Source organism: Corapipo altera, unplaced genomic scaffold, assembly GCF_003945725.1.
Source record: "Corapipo altera isolate COAL_440 unplaced genomic scaffold, ASM394572v1 101, whole genome shotgun sequence".
In the NCBI taxonomy this organism is placed as follows: Eukaryota; Metazoa; Chordata; class Aves; order Passeriformes; family Pipridae; genus Corapipo; species Corapipo altera.
In genome coordinates this window covers 1,302,470-1,325,276 of record NW_020884984.1, presented here as the reverse complement: position 1 = coordinate 1,325,276, position 22,807 = coordinate 1,302,470, and the positions used below count along the sequence as shown (strand labels likewise).

The 22,807-nt window shown below is 41.8% G+C and overlaps 1 protein-coding gene across 4 annotated transcripts in view; it reads right to left on the bottom strand.

Moving 5' to 3' along the window:
• Nucleotides 1-22,807, bottom strand: part of VGLL4 (vestigial like family member 4) — an 82,302-nt gene that overhangs the window by 8,931 nt on the left and 50,564 nt on the right. For all 4 annotated transcript variants that reach the window (XM_027665989.1, XM_027665988.1, XM_027665987.1 and 1 more), the window contains exon 2: nt 16,447-16,636. In XM_027665989.1, coding sequence (XP_027521790.1) covers nt 16,447-16,636 — 190 coding nt within the window. The remainder of the gene's footprint in view (nt 1-16,446; nt 16,637-22,807) is intronic.

The window sequence follows — 22,807 nt, the reverse complement described above, 5'->3', positions numbered from 1 at the left end:
AAATAAAGCTGGGTTTGTATCTAAGAATGAGAGACTTCAGTTTCCATACAGCAATATAATTGTCATTAAAGGTAAACCAGTGGCTCAAGGGAAAGGCACTTCACTCATAACCCAGGGAAGTGTGGGTATCACTGGCAGTCTGGGGAGAACCAGTGTTGTAAGAGTTCACACACTTGCAGGGACTGGTCACTGAGTTTCAAACTGCAAACTCCATCAATCCTTCCCATAGGAAGGCACCAGAGGAGAAAGCTGGCTTTGTGCAAAATAAAACCTGTCTTCAGAAGATTATTGAAGTACTAATGAAGTGTCCTATGTGTCCTGTGTATAAGTGGGTAAAATCCAAAGTGGTTTTCCTTCCATTTTTTAAAGCATATCACAGCAAATTAATATGCAGGAGCAACCTTTAAAAATGTTGATGAATATTAGGCAGAGAGAGAAAAGGAATCAATTCAACACTGAAGCTTTAAGTTCAAAAAGCTAATGCCTGTTTCAATATCTGAGGAAATGTCTCCAAAAGGAAGGCTGAGGGGAAAAAAGCCCTGCCAGTCAAGGGACCCCAAACAGGGTGTGGGGATGTCCTATGGTGATCCTGTCCTGGATCCTGGCCAGTCCTGAATCTTTTAGCCTCACCAGCATTCTATGGCCAGGGATTCCGCAGTCTAAACGACATACTTTGTCTCTCTCCTAATACAAAAATCGAGGCAAGAGCAGACCAAGGTTAAAAAGAAACAAAAAGAGCCCGTGAAGAAAAGGTACTAACAAAGTCATTGCTCCCTGCTCATCATCTTCATGCCACCCCCAAGTTCATCTCTGTTCAACAACCTTTTTTTCCCAATGTAATACTTTATTCAGATAAAACCTGTTCCCATATCTTTGTGGCCCCTCTCAGGTAAGAGCTAGAAAAGTGATCATCTTTCTAGGGATGAGGATCCAGATTTCTGCTGTGTTGAGAAACTTCTCGCAGTTCTTCAGTGCTATTGTTGAGCTTGCTTAAGAGTCACGTGGTTGTACAGAAATCTGCTATTGCTGCCTGAATCAAATTTCATTTATTGTGGTAAAGATAGGGTTAATATGATAGCAGGCAACCAGTGACTTGAGAACCTCAGGACACAGCCCTCAAGCAGATTCCCCTGGCATGCTTAGGAGGGAACAGCCAACAGCATAACAATAGGATTTGTAACCCTTTGGATCCCCCTGCTCTGCCCCCCCATCTCTTTCAACTAATTCCAAATTAGCAGCTGCAGGTCAGCAGAACCAACCAGCAGATCCAGCCTCGAAGGTCTCACAGCTGGTGCTCAAGATGGTCCCTGAACACCCTGTGTTTCCCAAACCTCTCTGCAGGCTGGATTTGGACAGCATAAAGCAGCTCAAATCCAGCAGGAATGGCTCTCCCAGCCTCGGGCCTGTTTCAATTGCACTGCACTGCAGGAGCAGCGCTCAGCAGGAAAGTTTGGAATTGCAGTGCTCTGAGCTAATGACTGATGCAAATGTGAGTTAATGGCAGCGCCGGGGACTATATTTAACATACAGTAGCCTCCTCCTGAATTACAGTACGGAAACAGCTCCTGGACACAACCAAACCCTCCTGCCCCACCCCAGGAAGCAAGCGGGGAACTTCAGAAATAGCACAGCAGCCATGAGATATCCTGGGAAACAGCAACACGGAAAGCCACGGCAAAAATCACCGTTTAAATGAAGGCTGTGTAGGGATGGCTTGTTCTCTGTCCTGCAATGAAGAATCTTTGGCGGCTGCAAGCCAAATTCTTCCTTTTCAACAAAATATTATCTGGTCTACTACAATTTAAATGACCATTTGGAGGTTGCAAAACCACCTGCAGCTCCAGCACATTCCTACTTTTCACTCCCTCAAAGAAAAGAATAATCTCTGTTCAGAATTTTTCTGTTTTAATAAGCACAAGTTGATTTTCAAGGGAAAAATTTAGTTTCCTCCACCAAAAATACTTGTAAAATGAGTCAAAAAAATGTAGCTACACCAGTTGTTTGGGGGTTTTGTCTTATAACTCACTTTTCAACAACTTAGTGCTGCATTTACTGGGGAGTGGGGCTGTCAAGTGACCACGGATGAACAAACTTACTGAAATTCCCAAGCAAAATACATTTTCCATTTTACACAACAGCACCTATTTCACTCATCCTCACTTTAAATAAAAAGTCACAGCCCTAAATAGGGGTGAACTGGTAGTTTTGCTGCCCTCAAAACACCCAAACCAACAAAAAAACAAACAAAACCCCCAACTCTTAACAAAAACCAAAACACAAAAAAACCCCAACAACACTTTCCTGCAAAGATTTTTGGAAGGGACCAAGAAACTGGGCAATGAGATCAGCCTGGTGCCAGGAACAAGCACAGCAGGCAGACTTTCCCTAAAGACACCTAAAATTATTGAGTTATCTCAGCAATCTCAGCAGGCCGCACCCCAGCCCTGTCTGTAAGCAAATAATGCCCTCTTCCTAAATTAGAACAACTCCTCTTCTGACCAGGGAACTGTTTTACACTCCACTTTTCAAAGATCCTCAATTCATCTACCTTCAACTATACAGTCCTTGCAAAAAAAAGAAAAATACCTGAAGCTTCTACTTCCACATCAGATATTATTTTTTCTGAGCCCAGCTGGAAATGTTACAGCACTGTGCAGGACAGTAACATGATAGCTCTGCCCTTGTGAAAATACACCAGCACTTGTTAGTCCCTCCTATTTAAATACAAACAGCAAATCCTACAGATATCTGACTCCACTTGTAACACAATTGTACTTAAAATTACTTACAGGGTATTCATCAATTTCCCATTATTAAGTAATTTTAGTTTAAAATGACACTTTAGAAATAATTTTCTATTAGAAATGGAAAATTTTTTACAATTTCAAAATGATTAATTATTATTATTGACAGAAGTCATTCTTGTTTTGCTATTAGACACTTTATCTGAGGGGGCAGCAAAACTGCATGTGTGTGAAGATAATTACATTTCACTGAAGTCCATCAGCTTAAACATTCCACGTGCACTGAACAAGGAGAAATGCATCCCTTAGGTCAAACATAAGGGCAGAGAATTACAAAGAAAGATTTCTGACCAAGTTTGAAAAAGAACCTAAAAATATATACCACAAATAAAAATCTAGCTGTCTAAACAGCTTTGCCATCCCCAGACTCCATCTTAAAAACCAGCATATGAAACCCTGGGCTCCACATGCAGTGGGGGAGATGCCAGTGCAACTCTACTGGCTTAAAAAATAGCAATTCCCATGGTGAGACCATCAGTCATATCCACCACCCTTCCTCCCTGCTAACACAGGTAATTCCAGCGACTTGCAGGTTTATTTTAGCAAAATTACAATTCCAACCTAAAATTAATTTCTCCAACACTTGAAAAACAGACAATTGTTTCCCATGTTGCTTCCCAATGAATCATAACCCGGACTCCAGCACTTACCAAGCATCATGTGCTCGGGTGGATGTCATACCAAAACCACACACATCCTGACTGGAATTCTGCTGCAGTCTGGTTCTAAAGAAATTTCTACTGAAAGCAATGCTCCAGCCCTCCTCAGAACCAGCTCAAAGGGACTCGAATGCATTGTTTGCATTTTTTGCTGCAGACCCTTTAGCCACGGCTGTTCTGTTCGCTGGCACTGAGTGGGGGGGTAATTCACACTCTGCTACGGAAACAAGAGAACTCTGCCAGCTGCTTAAGGAAAAGGGAAAAAAGAGGCCCAGTGAAGGGGACAGTTTTGCTTGCACTCACTTTCAGCCTGCAGATCCTTAAGGAACAGTTGCCAAAAGCATTACTGTACCTCCAAGAGAAGAAATCACACTCTCTTTGGCAGAACCAGAGCTCTGACTTGAAATGGTTGCACAGGGGAGTGTGTTGCACAAAGAACAACTATGTAAAATGTTTTCTTTACACAAACACAATGCATAATATTGCTTAGGAGTAAACTTCCATTTGTGTAACAAGTCAAATATGATTTAAATATTTTTAGCATCTTTGTAATATTTATTTTCTAACATCTTTTATTGTCTTTATTCATAAACTCTGAAGTCTGAAAGAGGACAGCTGCTTTTGTTAAAGATTACTTAAGGATTTATAATTCACTGTTACTTAATATCTGCTCCACATGACGGGGATCATTTCCTGTGAAAGTATCTACTTTTATCTACATTACTTGTGTTACTGTGAGGTGGGAAAACTAGAATTTATGATGGTATTTCAAAATACAATGATGCATATGCATAGGGAAAAATCCGGAGTGTTCTTTACTCAGATTTTTTTAAGCAAGCCGAATTGACTTAAAAAAACCCCAACAACCCAAATAAAACCTGAAAGTAATATCAATTTGCTCTGTCAACCAATCACCTGAAGTATTTATAACACGAAAAAATACCCCAAACAGCCCAATGCCCTCTTCAAACTACATCTCCTCTGAATGACTGTCACCTAAATATATAACCCTTTCCTATCCCACTTTATTAACTTCATGCTTCGCAGTTCCTTCAAGTAGCCTTTTCCTTTTATGGCTCAGTACTCCATTCCAAAAAGCCTTCAAAGAGGCAACTTGCAGAGATCATTGTCTTTGCAGGAATCACTCCTGCCACAGAACCTGGACACACGACAGGGTTTCCCAAGAAAGTTAATGAATGTCCTCCCTTTTTTTGCCACTGCTGATATTTTAACATTATTTATACAGTATCTCCATCCCTGCAGGAAACCTGGCCAAACTAAAGCTCATGTTTTTGTACCAACGCACAGGTCAAGCTGGTAACTGCTCTCCCGGGAAGGCCTTTCTGGAAGCAGCACCGGAGCATCCCTGTCTCCTGCTCTGGTCCTGCTGGGGCCAGCTGGCCATGGAGGGCTCTGCCACAGGTCTGGCCTGGCCTGGAACATCCTCCAGCCCTTTGCCCATCCCAGTGTGGTTTAACAAGGATAGAAACAAGCAGTTGAGCCTTCACTTTCTGCTTCAGGCTACAAACAACTCCTGAGAGCCACCCAGGATTTCAAGCACTGCCTTGAAGCTTCTCCGGCCACCAGTAATTAAATTAAAGTTAACTCCTCCCAGAAAAGAGCTTTTTGTTCTTTTGAATTTTTAACTTGAGCACCAGCCCCAGTCTGAGAAATTAAACATCATATTTATACAAGTTCTCTCAGAGTCCAAATCACACATGCACCAACCACACCAATTTTCCCTGCTCTCCCTACTCCTCTGTAGTTGGAATTCTGCAGTTCCTTCCCTTAAAAAGTTTCAATTAATGATACTTTTTTTCAGCTTAGTGCTACAGCTGATGGAAAGACCTTTGAAATGAGAAGTCTAAACCATTGAAAATACTCTAACAAATAGGATAATCTTACATATAAACAAACACAGGTCAGACTTTCTATATTTATCCTCATCAAAACAGGATTTTCAGAGATAAAACCTCGGACAAGATTGTCACTTACAAATGGAATCAACAAAGAGGACAGATTTCCCAGTAAAGTAATCAATAATAAGCTGTGAAATGCATAAAGGAGTGTCCCATTACTGCCCGCACCAAGCACAAATTTTCAGATACAGATGAGCTTCTCTTCCTGAAGGTTTAATACTCACAAGTATGAAAGAATGCAAGAGAACCACAGGATGTAAGAACTCAGTCCAAAGCCAAACCCACAAAACTGAAATCTAAATCAAATGTACAGTAAAATCAATTAGCACAACCTCAGATCCTACTTATTTTCTCACGGGAATTTTTTCTTCAATATTTGGCCATCTTTGCTCCAACACTCGTAGGATTGTTTTAAAAGGTAGCACTGGTTTCTTCGCAAAACTAATCACTCATTCCATCCATAAGTAAAATGCTGGGATTCATTAAATGAAAAGTTACATAACTGCTGGAACACATGTACATATACAATGCATAAACACTGACAAAGTTACCTCACTGCAATAGGTACAGGCTGCAGGTTACCTGTAATTCAACCTTCAAAAAAAATGGGGGGAAAATTGCCCACTAATCTCTCTGCTCTGCAGTGCTACTGCCTGTTTGCTCAACTCCAAACCTACTCCAACTCCTGCATTTAGGTCCTCATTTTGCTTGGTACACCTGATGGCTCATTCTAAAGTTCCATAATTTTTTGAAGAAATTAAACCATACCTGAGATGCAAACAACAAAATTTGAACACATAGTAAATATCCAGAAAAATTCGGAAATGGTAAGGGATGTCATTAATTCTGCTGAGGCAGCTGTAAATATGAATTAGCCTGTTAGGAAAATTACATAAATTTTAACAATCATTAATTGTTCAAAGAGTGGAATTAGAGCAACAGAAAGTTCCAGCATTTCAGTACTACCACAGTAACAAGTGTCTGGGTATAACTGGTTATTGCAGTAAGTTTAAAAAATTTCCTAAAATGTACAGTGATTTCTGGAGTATAAACATAATCCCATTTCACATCTTCAAACTTTGGTTTAACTCTTTCGAGGTGGGAACCAGCAGCTGAGTACAGCTGCCACCAGCTCTGACTTAGTTTTCAAGGATTGAGGACAAAAAGTATTCATCCCTTAGACAAAGAGAAGAAACTTTCTGGTCCTCTAACCTGCAAAGGGCTATCTTTGGCTTCCCTCTCCCAAATCTGCCTAGGAACAGCACAGTTCTTGGGAAAGAGACAGGACAAGTAACTAACCTTTGAGATTTATCTGATTCAGCCACCACTCCAGAACTCCCTCTTGAAAGAACAACAGTAGCTTCAGTTGCCTTTGGAAAATCCTGCACAATTGCACTAGAAAAATGCTTAACAGAAGAACTATTTCTGCCAGCTGTGAAGAACAAAAGACAGAAGAAGCAAACATTTGGGAAGCTGAGAAAGGCACTGCAGAGGATGTGGTCTGTCTTTATGAGATGCTGCTACTGCAGTTCAGAGAGCACTTTTTTGGAAGGTAGTTTCAGTGAAAGTGAAAGACTCAGACATACCAAAGCACGCCAGAAACTCAATCCTACAGCTGCCAGTCAGGACCCACAACTAAGATTTCATTTCTAGCTCAAAAGTAAACTCTACAGATGTCACCATAGTAGCAGGGTACTTGGTGGCACAATAACCTTATTTTGAGACAGTCAAACAAAGCTGGTGAAGCACAGGGAGTCTGTCAGTGCTCACTTCTGGAGAGCAAGGCAGGGTAATGCAGATACTGGGATCAACAGAACAGGATCTAGAAAGGCAAGTCACTGTTGCAAGGGAAACTAGAAGTGTCTGTGCAGAAATCCGAATTGTTTCAAGTCCATAAGGCACTTTGAATGCTTGGAGGGGAGAACTTCCAGAAAAGCAAATGATAAAAAAACAAGGTTAAAGAGACACTCCAAACTTTCCCTAAAGTTTCTAACAAGCAGGAAGGAAAATTTGACAGGACAGGGAAAGAGCAAAGAGGCTTCCATGCAAACAGCTCGAAGGTCAGAGGGGTTACTGTAAAAATTCAGAGGCAGCTAAAAAGGGATTCATTTGTACCCAACTGCATTGCCCACCCAAACACCTCTGGCAGACATTTCCTCCCACATTCTACCAATTCATGAGCTGGGTCACGTGCAGCTTTTATAATTCAGCCATATTAACATCCATCCTTTTGAAGTTCAGCTTGGCACACGTAACAAACCTTTTATACCGAGTCACTGGAAAATACCGTAAAAACTATTTATAGTCACACAGAGAATCCCACAGGCCAATGGCAGAGAAAGGCTGCAACAGAAAATACAGCAGTGGGTCATGTCCCAGTGCAGCAAGATCAGCCACATCCACGTGTGCTCAACACTGCCAGGGAGCATCAGTCTGTTCTGCAGGCTCTAGGAAAACTCAGTGGTGAAGTTGTGCAGGACTGCCAGAGGAAATAAAAAATGGCAGTCACATTTTCTTAGAGGATTCACTGGGCTGCTCCTCACAATATTTTCTACTTTTTTTTATTTGGAAAAAATATTTTTGTTTATCACTCAATGCCTGTCATGGAACTGTTTCTGTAAAAGTGAGCACCCGGTTAAGTCAGTCTGTGAATCCCTAATTCTCACCAGTTTACGGGATTTTACTTGGTTCCATCATCTAAAAGATGCACCAAGTGAAAATCTTACAGTAGAGGAGCATATAAAAATTTTTTTTCAAAAAGATGATGTGGGAAGTAAAAGATACCAACAACATGAGAATGGCAGGTTTATTTATTAAGAGTTTTAACAACACAACCCAACCTCTGAAAATAAGGTCACAGTGCTGGAATTAACTGTGCCAAGTTTCCAGCTTCAGTGGGTCTTATGAGAAAGAGGGAAAAGGGCCTGGATCCTTAAAGTTTATGAATTGTGGTCTCTATCCATCAGATACATACTATAACATTAGCTGATGTGCAGTGGGAAAAGCAGAGAAAGTGCAATAAATCACTTTCATACAAAAATTTCAACAACTCTCAAAGAACCCCCAGGCTCTTCAGGCCTTTAGACTGAGAACAGTGTATAAATAAGTGGTTTTAAGAAATCAGATTTTTTTCAAGGCTATTTTATAAAAGGAATAAACACTTCATTAGAAGTTTATTGAAACTCTTTGTAATTGCTAATAAAATCTGAATTATCAAAACCTCTAGAAGCTCTATAAATACAGTAACAGCTTCATTGTATATTGCACAACTATTCTTACCAATATAGTTGTCATAGGTTTGAAAAGAAACATTGAAATCCATTTCTCCCGGGCTGGGGGTGGGGGCAGCGCGGGGAGTCCTTTGTCGGGGGCCTTTTGGGGGTTTGATCCGGGACAGGACTGAGCAGGAGCCCGGTTTTTGGCCGCCTCCTTCTCTTTTCCTGAGAGGAAGTTTTTCCCCACAGGACACCTCGCGGAGGACAACTGAGAGAGAGAGAAACTGACCCATCTGAGAGCGAGGTATTCTGCTTTCGAGACTGCCTGTGGGAAAAAGACTTTTTTTTTTTTCATTTCTGACTGCCAGCACACGTGGCTGTGAGCACCTTCTGAACTGTCTGGACAGTCCTGCATTCCCCCCCTCCCCGGGTTGCTGCGGGTTTCTCCCCCCCCCACCTGGGGATTTGGGACTTTGTTTTGTTTCTTCTGAAAGTTTTTGATTGCACCATTTGTTGTTTATTCAGACTCTGTTAATGCAAAGCTGTTTCTTTTCCTTTTCCACACTTCCACCTGAAGTCTCTTAATTTTTAAGTTGTAATCTTGTTAAACCAAGACAATAGTAAAACAATTCCTTTGAAAAGCTGATAACCAAAGCAACCCCAGCAGCAGTTGCATGTTTAGAGGGCACTTCTGCAGCTCAGGTGTTTGAGTTATCCATCACACTGCAATCAACAGTATCCTCTCACTGCAGCTTCTGGTTTAAAGAAGACTTTAGTTAAAAAAGCAAACCACAAGCAAAAATGTTCGGGGATTTTACTCCCTTTCCTCCCCTCTCCCCCCTTTTAAAGTATTAGTTTGTGAATAATGAAAGTTACTGATTAAAAATGTGACTAAGAGATTCATGAGGCATCATTCGTCAGTCATGTCCACATGGCTCACACACATATGGTACACATTACTCGGACAGACAAGGACTGTAAAAGCAGGACTGTGACAGGAACATCGGAATCAACCACAACGTGACTGCACTGTGAGACTGTTCCTTACGGAGCACAGCACATGCGCACCACCTCAAACACAACATGCAGCAGTAACTGGAGCATGCCAAGCTCCCCCCAGATGCTCTGAAGGCTGTTCCCATGGCTTTCCAAACCCACCCCTCTCCTTCCTCACCAGGTATCCTGCACTCTGGTCAGTAAACCAGGCGTATCCCATCCCCCCTGCACACATGGTCCCACAGGTACAGCTGCTGCTGTTCTGGGCACATCCTGCTGTGCTTCAGGAACATTTACATTGGGAATGAGGAGCTGCAGTTTGTGTACAGCACCAGTGCAGTTAGGTAAGAAATGCAGAGGCAGCTCAGTATGAGCTGAGTGGTACAGACATGGGATCCACCCATACAGAGATCCACCCACACTGGATCCATCCACATGGGTGTTACACCCACACAGGGGTCCACCCACCATGGGATTTATCCACATGGGGGTCCATCCACACCAGGACCCATCCACACAGGATCTATCCACATAAGTGTCCACGCTCACAGTATCCACTCCCATGGCACCCATTCACAGGTCCATCCATACGGGTGACCAGCCACACAGGACCCATCTACACTGGATCCGTCCCCACTGGATCCGATTCAGCACCACAGCGCGTGGATCTCAGCAGCATTCCCTCCCTCCTGGGAGAAGTGGTCCCGTCACTGAGGTCAAACCCTCCAGACTGCAATGGTGGGGAAGCCCTTTTATTTCCCTTCTCGCTTTCTTTTGAGATAAACCTCAAACGCAGCCCAGCCCTGGCCCAGTGCAGGGCAGGATCTCCCCGGACTCCGGGCATCGCCCCCGGCGCAGGACACGACCCCCGGCCCGCCCGTCCTGTCGGCACAAGAGTCCCCCGGGAGTGGCCCTGGTATCCGACGAGAGAACCATCAGCTCACTTCCCCAGATCATGTTTGGGAATCACAGCCATGTTTGTTCAGCCAGACCCGCTGCAAGGAGTTAAACCTGCTGGGCTGTGCCTGCCGCCCTCCAGCACCAGCACTGCCAGCCCGGGGAACAAAACTACTGATTCAACTAGAAATTCACGTAACGTTTGATTCCAAATCTTACCCTCACAGAGTCATTGTCTATAGCAACAGTGTCCACAACATTCTAATTCTCAAGAGTGCAACTTTCTAGTAAAAGGTACATCTGTCAAACTGCAGGAAACATCTGGGAAAATGGTTAAATAGAAAGAAGTGAGATTAAACCTTTGTTTCCATGGGGTTGGGATATACATTTAGAATAAGCTTGCAAAGGTTCTTTTCTTGCCTCTTGCTTAGATATCAGGCTTTTGGATTGGTGCTGAATTTCACCCCATGACAATATATGATAGTTCACATAATGTAAAATTTTACTTTCACCCTGGGGTAAAAATCCAACACCAGGGCTCAAGGGATTCCCCATTCACTAAATAGTTGGATTCCATGATCCTTATGGGTCCTTTCAAATTAGGTGATTCATGTTCCATCCCTGTGTGCACAGGCATCCAGGCACCTTCCCTAAGTGAGTGTCCAAACCTCCATATGGGTGTTTGGACCCCCTGTGCAACACTAACACAGTTTTTCCCCTCACAAGGCATCTTGGAGTCTTGCCACACTATGGAAGGGTTATGCTTCTTCACATGAGATGTAAAATGAAAGTGGGAAACATGATATCAAAGCAGAAATCTGGAGCTCACTAACAAACCCCTTCTGTTTGCAAGTGGAGGAGACACCTGAGCTAACATTACTTGATTTTTCAAGTACTTCAACATATACCCAAATTTTGACAGATAGGTCTTTTTGCAAAGGACTGATAAGCTATCAAGCAGATTGCTTTTAGCCCTGGAACTGTTCATAACAAACCTTTTACACGTGCTTGAACTGAAAGGGAGTGGAGTGCATTCTGAAATTCCCCCTTGGCTAAGAACTGTAAAACTCAGTGTTAAATATTAACTCAGGTATGGTGGCTTTTTCAAGTCCATCTCTGAAGGTTCAATTAAACATATATTTCTTGGAAGCAACTGAACAGTGATTTTGTGTATTGTGCAATCTCCATTAAATTATTAGTAAATAAGAAAATACATCTGATTGATTCAGTCTATCATTCAAGCAAAGAAAAAAAAATTAGGAAGAGCAGTTTGAAACCTGCCTTGTGATTCTTTACCCACCCAAGAGTAACATTGTATCAGTTCAACTGGCAATAGAGTTCAGATTCAACAGGACTGATTTGAGAGGCCCAGGTAAACCGTAAAATACTTCAAGAGCATATTTGCGCCCGGAGGACTGAGTGAAGATGCTTCACTCAGCAAATGAGAAACACTTGGGGTGTTCTGAATTGTGTGCTGGGGTTTTTATCCAATTCCAATTTGTCACAATAAAGTGATAGTGCAAACATATGTCTTAATACCATATGAAGTCTGGAACCCAAAAAGGATCAGTTAGCAGCAAAGAACTTCTCTGACAACTCCCACACTACCTCTGCAAGCCAGTTCTGCATCTTTTCAAGCCCTGCTGGAGCTGGAGCCCCCTCTACAATGAGGACCTGATTTTCTGCAGAACATTTCCACTCTGGGTTCTCAATCAGGCTCAGGGAATGGTAAGGAGGAAGGTGACAGAGCCCTTCTCTAATGAGGAGGGCCTTGTTTTATTGAGTACTTCAGATCTTAAGGTTTCTGGTTTTGAGCTACCACAAGCTTGAAGAAGATGCAGCTGACCCTGCTCTGAGCAGGAGGTTGGATGAAATGGCCTGTTCTAACACAAATTATTTTGTGGTCTCTGAATACAGGTCACTTTTAGGACAGATTTTTTTAAAGGCTGCCCTGGTGATTTCTACCACAGTGTCATTAAAGTGCACAGATGCCACTGGATGTTCATGGTAAAAAATCTGTGGTGTAGGGCAGCTTCCACACTGCAGGAGTCTTATGAGTGGGACTGACATGATTCTTCTTTGTAACAAAAGTGAAGACAACCCAGAATTTGAAACAGAAGAGTCTGGGTCTGGACGGTTTACGTCTGAAACTACACATCATTTTGCATGACACATTAAACTACTTTATTCATGTGCAGACCTTTCTTCATTACAAGAAAAAGCCGAATTGTATATTCCTCAGACATCAACTTAACAGCTGCAAACATTTTGCCATAAGGTGATTTCTGTATAGAAATTAATTTTCATTGCAATCCTAATGCCAACAAACCAAACAGGAATCCCAACAAGCAGAATATACTCTGTCCACAAGCCTTCTTGTCCCAAACCCCAACTTCCAGTCTGATGTACTCCATGAGTAAACAAAAATAATGGTCACAGTAGGAACTCAAATGGTTATTTCTCTTTAAAGCTCTTCGGCCTGGGCACCTCTGGCTGATGGAAGGGGAGCTGGGGACTCTTAGGGCAGCGGCGCATCCCGCGGGCAGGGCTGTGTGTGCCCGGCTGGGACAAGGCAGTCTTTGTATTCCCGGGGATTCGGGAACCTGGGAGAGAGTGGGAGGGAGAGTGGGAGGAGGAAGAGAACCCGAGAGGAGGGAGAGAGGGAACCCGCGGACACGCTCGGCCATGCCTGGGCAGCGCTCACCCCGCCAGGCTTCCCCAAACGCACCCCGGAGGTGGAACAACGTGGCCACCCTGCCCGCACACACAGAGAGAATTCTCACTTAATCCCAGTTCCTGATTACCCTCCTGTAAATCAGAGTGATTTTAGTGAATTCATGGGAAAACAAAGGCGTGTTTCAACCCCAGGCTCAAAACAAGCGCACCTCTACTTCACAGAGCACCAGAAAATGAAGTGCGGTGCAAAAAGCACTTTTTACTTCAGCAAGATTAACTTTAGTGAGTGCATTTCAAGTAAAACATCTGAGGAACACACCAGAAAGTGTGAAATGCAAACAAAGGAATTCCATATTACCTGTGGAAGGAGTGGAAATACTCCTTCTCCCCAAGGAGAAGCTCCCCAAGGAGCTTATGGGAGTATACAACCTCTATCATCACAAAAATACAAAAGCTTTATAAGTATATATAAGTAAGGAAGATAGCACCACATACTGATTTTTAAAAATTAAACCACAAGGTCTCAAGTATATTTTATTATCTTAAAGCTGAGAATCATCTCCTTTGAAAACAGCTTTTGATAAATTGTTCTTTGCACAGAATTTCCATTACCTATTTCAGAACGCCAGGAGGTTTGCCAGGGCATTTGATTCACTCTGCTCTGGACACTGTACTCCAATAGTTGTGTTTTTCCACAACAAAAGTAAAAACACTCACAGATGATACTTCAGGGAGTTACACCTGAGCAGGGAATATCTCAAAGCCCTCCATTTCCAAACAAAAGGCTGACGTAACTGGATTTCTAATAAAATATTCAAAGCCTTTAAATGGATTCATTCCCACTGAAGCACAGTGGGGTGCCGCTACCTAAGAGTTAAGATCAAATTGCTACTGAAAGATTCTACCATTTATAATGAACCAAAGACACAATTCCTGTCCTATTTAATTACATTTCCAACCACAAGATGCTGGTGTTAAGAGGATGAACACACAGCTGCTTCCCAGTTCCACCAGAACCATCACAAAGACCCAAATGCCTGACCAAGAGCTGCTGGAGGTTATAAAGACTTCTGTCTTCTAAGCACTGACTTCCAAATGAAAGTGGTCTGCCCATCTGGACACTGGGAATCACTGGAGGCATTCACACACCGCTTTGGGCAGAGATGTGCAGCCTGCAGCCCTCATATTGATCATGGCAGCTGTGCCCAGATTTTGCATCACCAACTCTTTCATCCTATGCTTTCAGGGGACTTGGTCCTGAAAAGGAGACTGAAACTTATCTTTATAGTTTGAGTCACAGAAATAAATGTCTTTGCTATCACCAAAATATTGCGCCATCTAGTTACATTCCACGTTACACTCCACGTCTCTTACAGATCTGGTTTTCTAAATTAAATGCTGTCATACTTTCTAGAACCTTCAAGTCACACACTGCCATTATTGTGTTCTATAAAACACCTATTTCCGCAAACCTACTGGTTTTTTCCTTATTGTGAAAAACTCAAGCTTCTACAACACACTTCCCATCTCCAAACCAAAATTTTTAGGACAGTTCCACAGAGTTTGAGTAATCCATTTCATTTGTTAAACCAGAACATCAAAATCCAAAAAAGAGGGAAAACATTCAGAAAAAAAGACTTCATTGGCTGTGGAGGCAGGGAAATAGGAGTAAAATTTAAAGAATGTTTGTGAACTTTTCTGATATATCTGAAATACACAGACATTCAGCTATTTCAGATGCATCACAAAAGTTCCAGTTTCTGTAATATTCCATTGAAAGTACATTTTTCCTATGGTCAGATCAAACTTACAAAATAAAGTAGAAAAAAAGATGGCCTCATGGATGCTATTTTAGGTTATGATTCATTTGCAGTAGATGGTTTATTTAAACACATTAAATCACATGAGCTCTGGACAGAAAACCATGGTTTTTTATTATAAGAAGATGCATGTTTCATGTACAAAATCACAGAAAGAATCCATTGAGTAGAACCATAAAAATATACCATACTGGAAAATATTGGATAGCTTTAATGTATATCTAAGGGATCATTGAAATAACTGCCTGTATCTTTTAGTTTTGAACCTTGGTTGCACAAGAGTCTGCTGGTTCAGACTTCATTATTTTTATGGCCTCCACTGTTATCATGTATATATGTGCCAGCTGTGTTTTATTTCATCACTAGAAAATTAGTTTTTTAAAAAAAATACAAATCACACTTTTCCCCATAAAGTTGCATAATGTTTCAAAAATGCCATAAATCTCCTCGGTTGTGTAATGCATGTGTGCCACAAAGCACAGCACACAGTTCTTTCCAATACTAGCACTCTCAGCTCCAAAGAAAGGCTACAAATAGTTAAATTTTTAGGCAAAAGAAGGAGGTATGTTGTAAAGTCTCTTTCAGCTTGTGAGCTTTTATTGTTTTGCATTACTTCAGTGCTGGATTCCTGATTTGTAACAAATTCCAAGAGTGCAGACTGCAGGTCCAGCCTCTGACTAACACTGTGGTGATTTATTTGAGGATAAATACCTCTGTCCACATCTCAGGGCTGCACACCAGAGTCCACAGCAGCGCGGAATGCGCGGAACGCCGGGGCTGCAGGAGCTGAGGCAGCAGGGACAGGCATCAGGCTGCTGAACCGCTCCATGCCTTCCTCCAGTCAAGAATGAAAGGAATTCTCTAAGTCTGAACTTTGTGCCAACTACGCTTGCATTCCCAGGAATGAGAACGAAGCAAGAATGGCATTTGCTGATTGCCCAACACGTGCACCTCACTCACCTACACGACACCTTACCTGTCGGACACATTCCACATCTGACTGTCAGAGCCGTGCAATCCCTCAGTAATGTTCAGCAACAACTGCAGTTTGCCCAGTTGTCAAGGCAGACCAGGGAGCAGCTGGCTCACAAGTTCCTGGCCTCAAAAAAATGCAAAGCATTTGTGTTTCTCCTCCTCCTGCCTCCCCACCCCCATCTGCACAGAGCGCCCAGAATGGGGGGAAGTGAAAGGGGCAGATAACAAAGAACAACCGAACAGTACTTCAGGAATTGCAAGGTGAATACGTGTGTTTTACTATAAATAGCTGAGCTAATTCCTGTTACTTCATGCTGTACAAAAACAAAAGAAAACAAGAAACCCCATCTAATCGCAGCAGCTTTTAGGCAGATCTCCCATACAAGCTGGAACAAAAGGAAAATCCAGGGCAAAGTTTTTAGCCAGGGCATGATTTGAGCACACAGAGAGATGCAGAGGATAACCTTAAATAGCGTGGCACTTACAGATGTGGATTGAACATCCGACTCATTTTAGAGACGTGGTCGTTTTCACAGTCTAGCTCCTCGTCCCCTTGGTCCATGCTGAGCTTCCTCTTGTTGGGGCTGATGGGAGGAGGGCCCGTCCGGTGGTTGGTAAGCGCAGGGGACACGGGAAGGGGCTGCATTCGGGGCTCACCTCTCAGTGCTGCCTCACCTAGGGGGGAACACGGCAGAGAGTGAACACGGCAGGGAAAAGACAGGTGAAATAACATGCTTTCAAAACGTGCTTGCAGAAAAATTTCCCCAAAATTTTCAAAAATTTCCCAAACTGCATGGGTACGTTCAACATGGTTGTACCACAACAATGCTTTATGCTGGGACAAAAAGTTGAGAAAAGGCAGCATAAGAGAGGTGGGAGCTCACCCCAGATGATCTGAAAGGTTGAGCTAACTCATCTTTGCAACAGCTTTTTTTACTCAGAAACATTCCTTCGCACAGGCTGCAATTCCAACACCGAGTTTTGATTACCTCACTCTGCAAACCATGACTGCTCACAGCAAAATAAGCTTTGTTCCTTTTCTTATAGTTGTGGTTATAAATTCCAGGGCTACAGTTCACATTTATGCCAAATATCCAAGATATAAAACCGAATGAACGTTCAAATTCTCAGATGATTCCCTTTACAAAAAGCTGTCCAAAACAAGCTTGTCTGGTATAAAACCATGCAAGGGAAAAATCAGGGAAAAAAACTGGAACTTGCTGGTGCAAGTTTTAAGTACTTTAAAACTGTGTTTTTGGAGCTGTGAACAAAGAGCACAATTCTTCAGCACAGGAATCACAGAATTTCAGTTGGATAATGCTAATTTCCATCTGGGCAGTCTGGGGGTAGGCTACTGAGTAGATTATAAATTTTTATATAATCTAACACTTACCAGAAAATGCCATTCACAGCATATGAGAGCTGTGTATAAACAATTTCAGCAACGACAGAGTTGCCTTTGCATAAACACATTGACATATCATTGCTAAACAGGCGTTAAAGCACGACCACAGCACTTTTCTAATTTCAATTAAATGCCTCAGTACTTGCACCAGCTGAAGCACAGTGCTGCACTTCATCAGCACTTACAGACTTTACTGGAACTCACATCCTTACAGCCACAGGCCATATTTAGACCTTATAGGGATTTAAAGATGTTAAAAAAAATGCTTTTGGGGCTTCATCGGGGGCCTGTAGAGAGCTAAATTAATCAGAGTTACCTATTCTGGTAATATCTCTGAAATAGCCACCTTTGCTAGAGTTTAAAATTTGTATTTTTCCTACACTGCCAGAAGCATTTTGTTTTCTACACAGCCATAATTTCCAGACCTAAAATTAGGATCAAGTTAACTCCATCCACAGCGCTGAGGTACCTGACAATGGAAATCTTTGTATACCACCACACATTTTCACATCAGCGCCGAGGCAGATGATTTATAAAATGCTGCCCTAATTCCACACATGACAAATGCCATTTTGTTGGAAAAAGGAGTGAGGAGAAAACCTCCTGAATGTTTACCAGTAAAAATAAGCATTCTGCCAATTTAGTCAGCATAATATAAACTAGCAAATACATGCTGACCTATAATACACCACAAGCCATGATTTCTATTAAAGATTCTGGCACCAAATCTAAATAGGAACTTTCCATCTCAGCTCTAAATAGCAAAAACTGTGCCCTGCTGCAAATGCTCTAGGACAGACATCCAGACCTCTCCTGTTCCAAAGAGCCAAAGTGTTAATTGAGAAGCCCCCACAACTGCTCCAGTGTCACAGAGGAGCCTTTATCACAAAGACCTCTCATAGAAATAGTCTTCAGACCAGTAAACTTTTTAATTCAGCCTTTGTATCTTGCCAGTAGAAACCTTCACCTACAGAGTGTTCACATCCTAAACTTTAAAAGTAAACCACATCATACCAGTTCCTCTCTGTGAGGAATCTCCCTCATTTATGTCTTTGAAAAATTTTAAGTTAATATCAATGTCAAAAGATAAAGCTTTCACCACCTAAAGTGAAACAGTGACACTGTCTTCCCACCCACTTGCGATCACTCTTCTCCCTGCAGTATCTCTGATCACTTCTGAGGACTCAAATACAAAATTCCATTACAGCAATTACAAATTCCATGTAGGCACCTAACTCCTACTGACTTCTGAGCAACTCCTGACAGGAACACAGGCAATTTAAATATCCATGGAAAGCTAACTGAGGTGTTTACAAAAAACAAAAAATCTCTAGATGTTGTTCCATTGACTAAATTAGTCAATTTTTTTTTCCCCAAACAGCAGGCAGGAGCCTGATATTAAATTACCACAATGGGATTTTTTTCTTTAAAAAAATAATAAAAATTTCCATTTCTTATATGGATGGTGAGAACAGCATTTATATATTAGCATCCAGATTGAGTACAAAATCTGGTAAAAATGCTATTGCATACTAGAAGAAAACCCATTTTAAAGAAACTTCGCAAAGAAAGGAACAGCTTCAAATTAAAGCCTGTCAAATTTGGTAATGCATTTGCAGAGAACACCAAGGCCTTCAGTTAAACACAGCAGAATCTGACCAGCACCACAGGGCCATTTGTTCAAAATTAATCAAATTACCAACACCTTGAACAGGTGGGAGCAATGTGCAGGTTGGAGCAGTGTGTCTCTCACAGGACAGACTGACAGCCACCAGTGAGAGGGTTCAAGTGGCCAGTGCTCAGCATCTTGTACAGCCCATCCTGCCAACACCAGACAAGCAGAACAATGCCAAAGATGGGTCCAGACAGCAGGGTAAGATCAAGAGGAAAAATCTCTTTACATTGTTCACAGAGATAAACTGCTTATTCATATACTGAATTTGTACTGCACCATGAGTTCTCATGAGGCCTGTACATTTGATTAGGGCTAAAACTGCTTTTAATTTAAGACGGTGACTTCTTTCCCCACTACCTTCCTCCTTACCAAACTTGAATTTAAAGCAGAGAGGGAGAAACCACAAAGGAGACTACTGCCCCAAATGCTGCTTTAGGGACTAAATTTGTCTCCCCCAGCTGACCACACTCCATGGAAACCAGACTAGCATCACACAGCTGGCAAGACAACACTCTGATAGAACAACTGTGTTTTATAAAATTCCCCAAGTCCAAACTCCAGTCTTCAAAATTCATTACTGTGATGGCTTGTGTCTGCCCTGCAACTGAGAGCAGAGATAGCAAACACATTTATTGTGCCTCTCATAATGCTTCTCTTTGTCTCAGTCAGCAGCTGGTGTAAGGCACTCCAGATCTGTTGCTTTCAGATAGTTCTACTTACAACTATTCATACCAGTCCCTTCCCCCCCACCCCCTCTTTTTTTTTTATTAAAACTGTTGGGCAACACGATAAAAAGCACAGACAAGCTAAACAAAGATAACACCGTGACGTAGTGTCTGCCTATAGAGCAGCAGCACTCCCAGTTGACTCAAGTCCATGCAGTCAGCAAGAATGTTCTTTATTTTAACCACTTACCAGCCTAAACTGAAAGTGGTTCGAATTAACACATGCAAACTAAATGTTTGTCAAACCAGCATGACTCTTTTCAGTCCTACACATCACCAGGACAGCTCTCTGTAAACAGTGGATCTCCAGCTCTGTTTGCCTTTCTCTCACAGCTCAGTCAGCAGGATCTGCATCCCCACCTGAACGTCCACGCAACACAAACATCACAACAGCAAAAGTCATGTTTTTACAAGTGTGGATTTGATAGCAAGACACCAGAGAAGTCTTAAATGTGTCTGAGAACTCCAGGAGTTACCAAGGACTGGAAAAAACCCCCCCACACTATTTTGGCAGCTAAGCTTCCTTCCTCTTTCCCAGCAGCTCCGTATGGGCTGCACAGAGCCATATCCTATCCCCCCTCCCAGCTTCCTCTCTCCTGCTGGCTGCTATTAATGCACAAAGTCTAAGTGTTAATTACCACTCAGAAATGAAAGGCTTCGTCTCTCCAGCTGAAGACTGACATGATACAGACCTTAAGACAGATTGAAATAAAACTCCTCGAAAGAAAATTCCAGCACTGCCCTTGCCCGTTTTACTGCTGTGTTCTGCATCTGATAAATGGATTTGTTCACGAAAGTAAATTCCCAACAACTTTATTGGAAAAAAATTAATGAATTCCTCAGTTGTGGTGTTTGTCACCAAGACCTTGAAGGTCTTGGGAATTATCATGACCTCAGGCCACTCTATGAATTAATCAAATCGTGGGCAAGAGCGTTTAAGAGACTTTAATTAATGGGCGTTACACTTTTAATTACCTTTTCCAATACCTGCAGACAAACTCTCAGTAGTAGAAGGAGCTGCCTCATGTTCCTAGGGCCAGATTCCCAGGAATGAACAGTACATGGAGATCTTCAAGGGCAGTTTTCTCTACTGATTCAAGACCAAAATTTACCTTTGTGACATATGAAGCACTTCTGCTGAAAAGCCAAGATAATCACAAAAGCAATCTATGTGGGAAAAGGATAATATAAAATGAAATTTACATTATTTTCTATTCCTGTATTCTAACAATCATGAGGAGATTAAATCACAGGTAGACTGGAATGAGTTTATAAAATACTGTATGTTTTTTTCCACTATCTTAAACACAGAAGTCAGTCTGTGTCAACATAAATTGGGATAAATGGCAAAAAAAATTCCAATTCATGTACAAAATAAAAAATCACATGATTTGAGATATCAAATACCAAGTAGGGAAGTCACCACAAATTACTCAATTCAGCAAGTCATCAAAACAAGTTATCAAACAGAAGAAACTGCAATACAGCCCCAGAGAATCAATGTGCAGATTTTGGCAGCTGCCTAGTTTAGGTGTTACTTCACAGCATACTGTACAGCAAGAGAATTGATATGCCTGAAATTGGGAAATTCCCCAGAAATTAGATATGTGTGAAACAGACAGTCTTAAAAATGTGTAATTTAAGGCAGATTTGCTTCGCTTGCTTGAGCAAAGACAACAAATTAATCCGTTCAGACTCCTCAGTAAGAAATCTTTGGTTACCATAAGAGACATCCTAAGAAGCAGTTACAAATTATAATATTTATATAATTGCTGAAAATCTCTACAACCTCCACTCAGACAAACAAACAAAATCCCTTATGTGGAATCATCACTTTTTACCATTACTTTATTGCTGGGTTGCTTCTTCAGAATATATGATTTAAGCTGAGCTTAAATAAGACATAATTCTGGGAAGCAGTCTGTCAAACACTGTAAAGAGAGTCACAGTAGTTGTATTTCCTTTAGAATATATTAAACAGGCCTATCGGGAGAGCATAATAAAACAGCAAACTACAAAACAACAAAAAATTAAGTATTGATGGCAACAGAATGGCAAAAAATGCTGCTATGAAATCAGATCTTGGAAATATTTTTTATCATAACTAATGGATTTTTTTTTAGCAGCCAACTTACTGATTCCCTTACAGGTTCCCTTATTTGAAACGTATTTTACAGACTTTCTGGTATGATAACAAAAAGGCTAATTTAGGAGACCAGAAAGTTACATACACATACAGAAAAATCGGCAAAAGTTTCTTCTCCTCTGTTTACAAAACATATGAAAAACACTTACTCCTGGAACCAAGCTCTGGCTACCACTGTGCAGAGACCTGTGTGCCAGAAAACCCATGGCCAAAGCCAAAATACAGTCATTAAATCGACTGTTCTGTCCTGGCTCCTCCATCTGGCCATGCCTGCCAATGAGGGACACGTCACGCTTGACGTTGCAAGCAAAAACATAAAACAGTGACCTCTGCGTTCAATCACCTCCACCCACTTCTCCTCCACTTCCTGTAAAACCTTGCACAAAGGAGCCCCAAGTCAGGTACAGTTGCACAGACTGCATATGCAGTCTGCATACAAGCTCACTTGAGGATCCTTTCCAAAACACATACTGGTGTTCAGAGCTGAGCAGCACAGGTTAAAGCAGTTTTCCACTTAACAGGTCTTGAAAATGCTGTATTATATACCAAACACTACATTGCAACAGACAGAAAACAGTCAATTTGCCCTCTCAAAGCTAAGTATAACCGTATTTGCTCCTTCAAAGGTACTGTGAGAAACTGCCTGCCTCATCTTCTGTTCTCTCTGATCACATTGTAAAAGCACAGCTGTACCAAATAGCATTGCACACTCTCGCATTAACTGACTTGTATGGATAACTGCTTAGTAGTTCTACAAACCACTTCACAAACGTATAAGATACGTAAAAGGTCCCTGCTGACCACTTAAAGACTGAAAAATTCTCTCTGCTCTATCAACCAGGTACCAGCTGAGGGAGTCTCTTTGGTAAGAAATGGATGGCATGGAAAGAAGAAG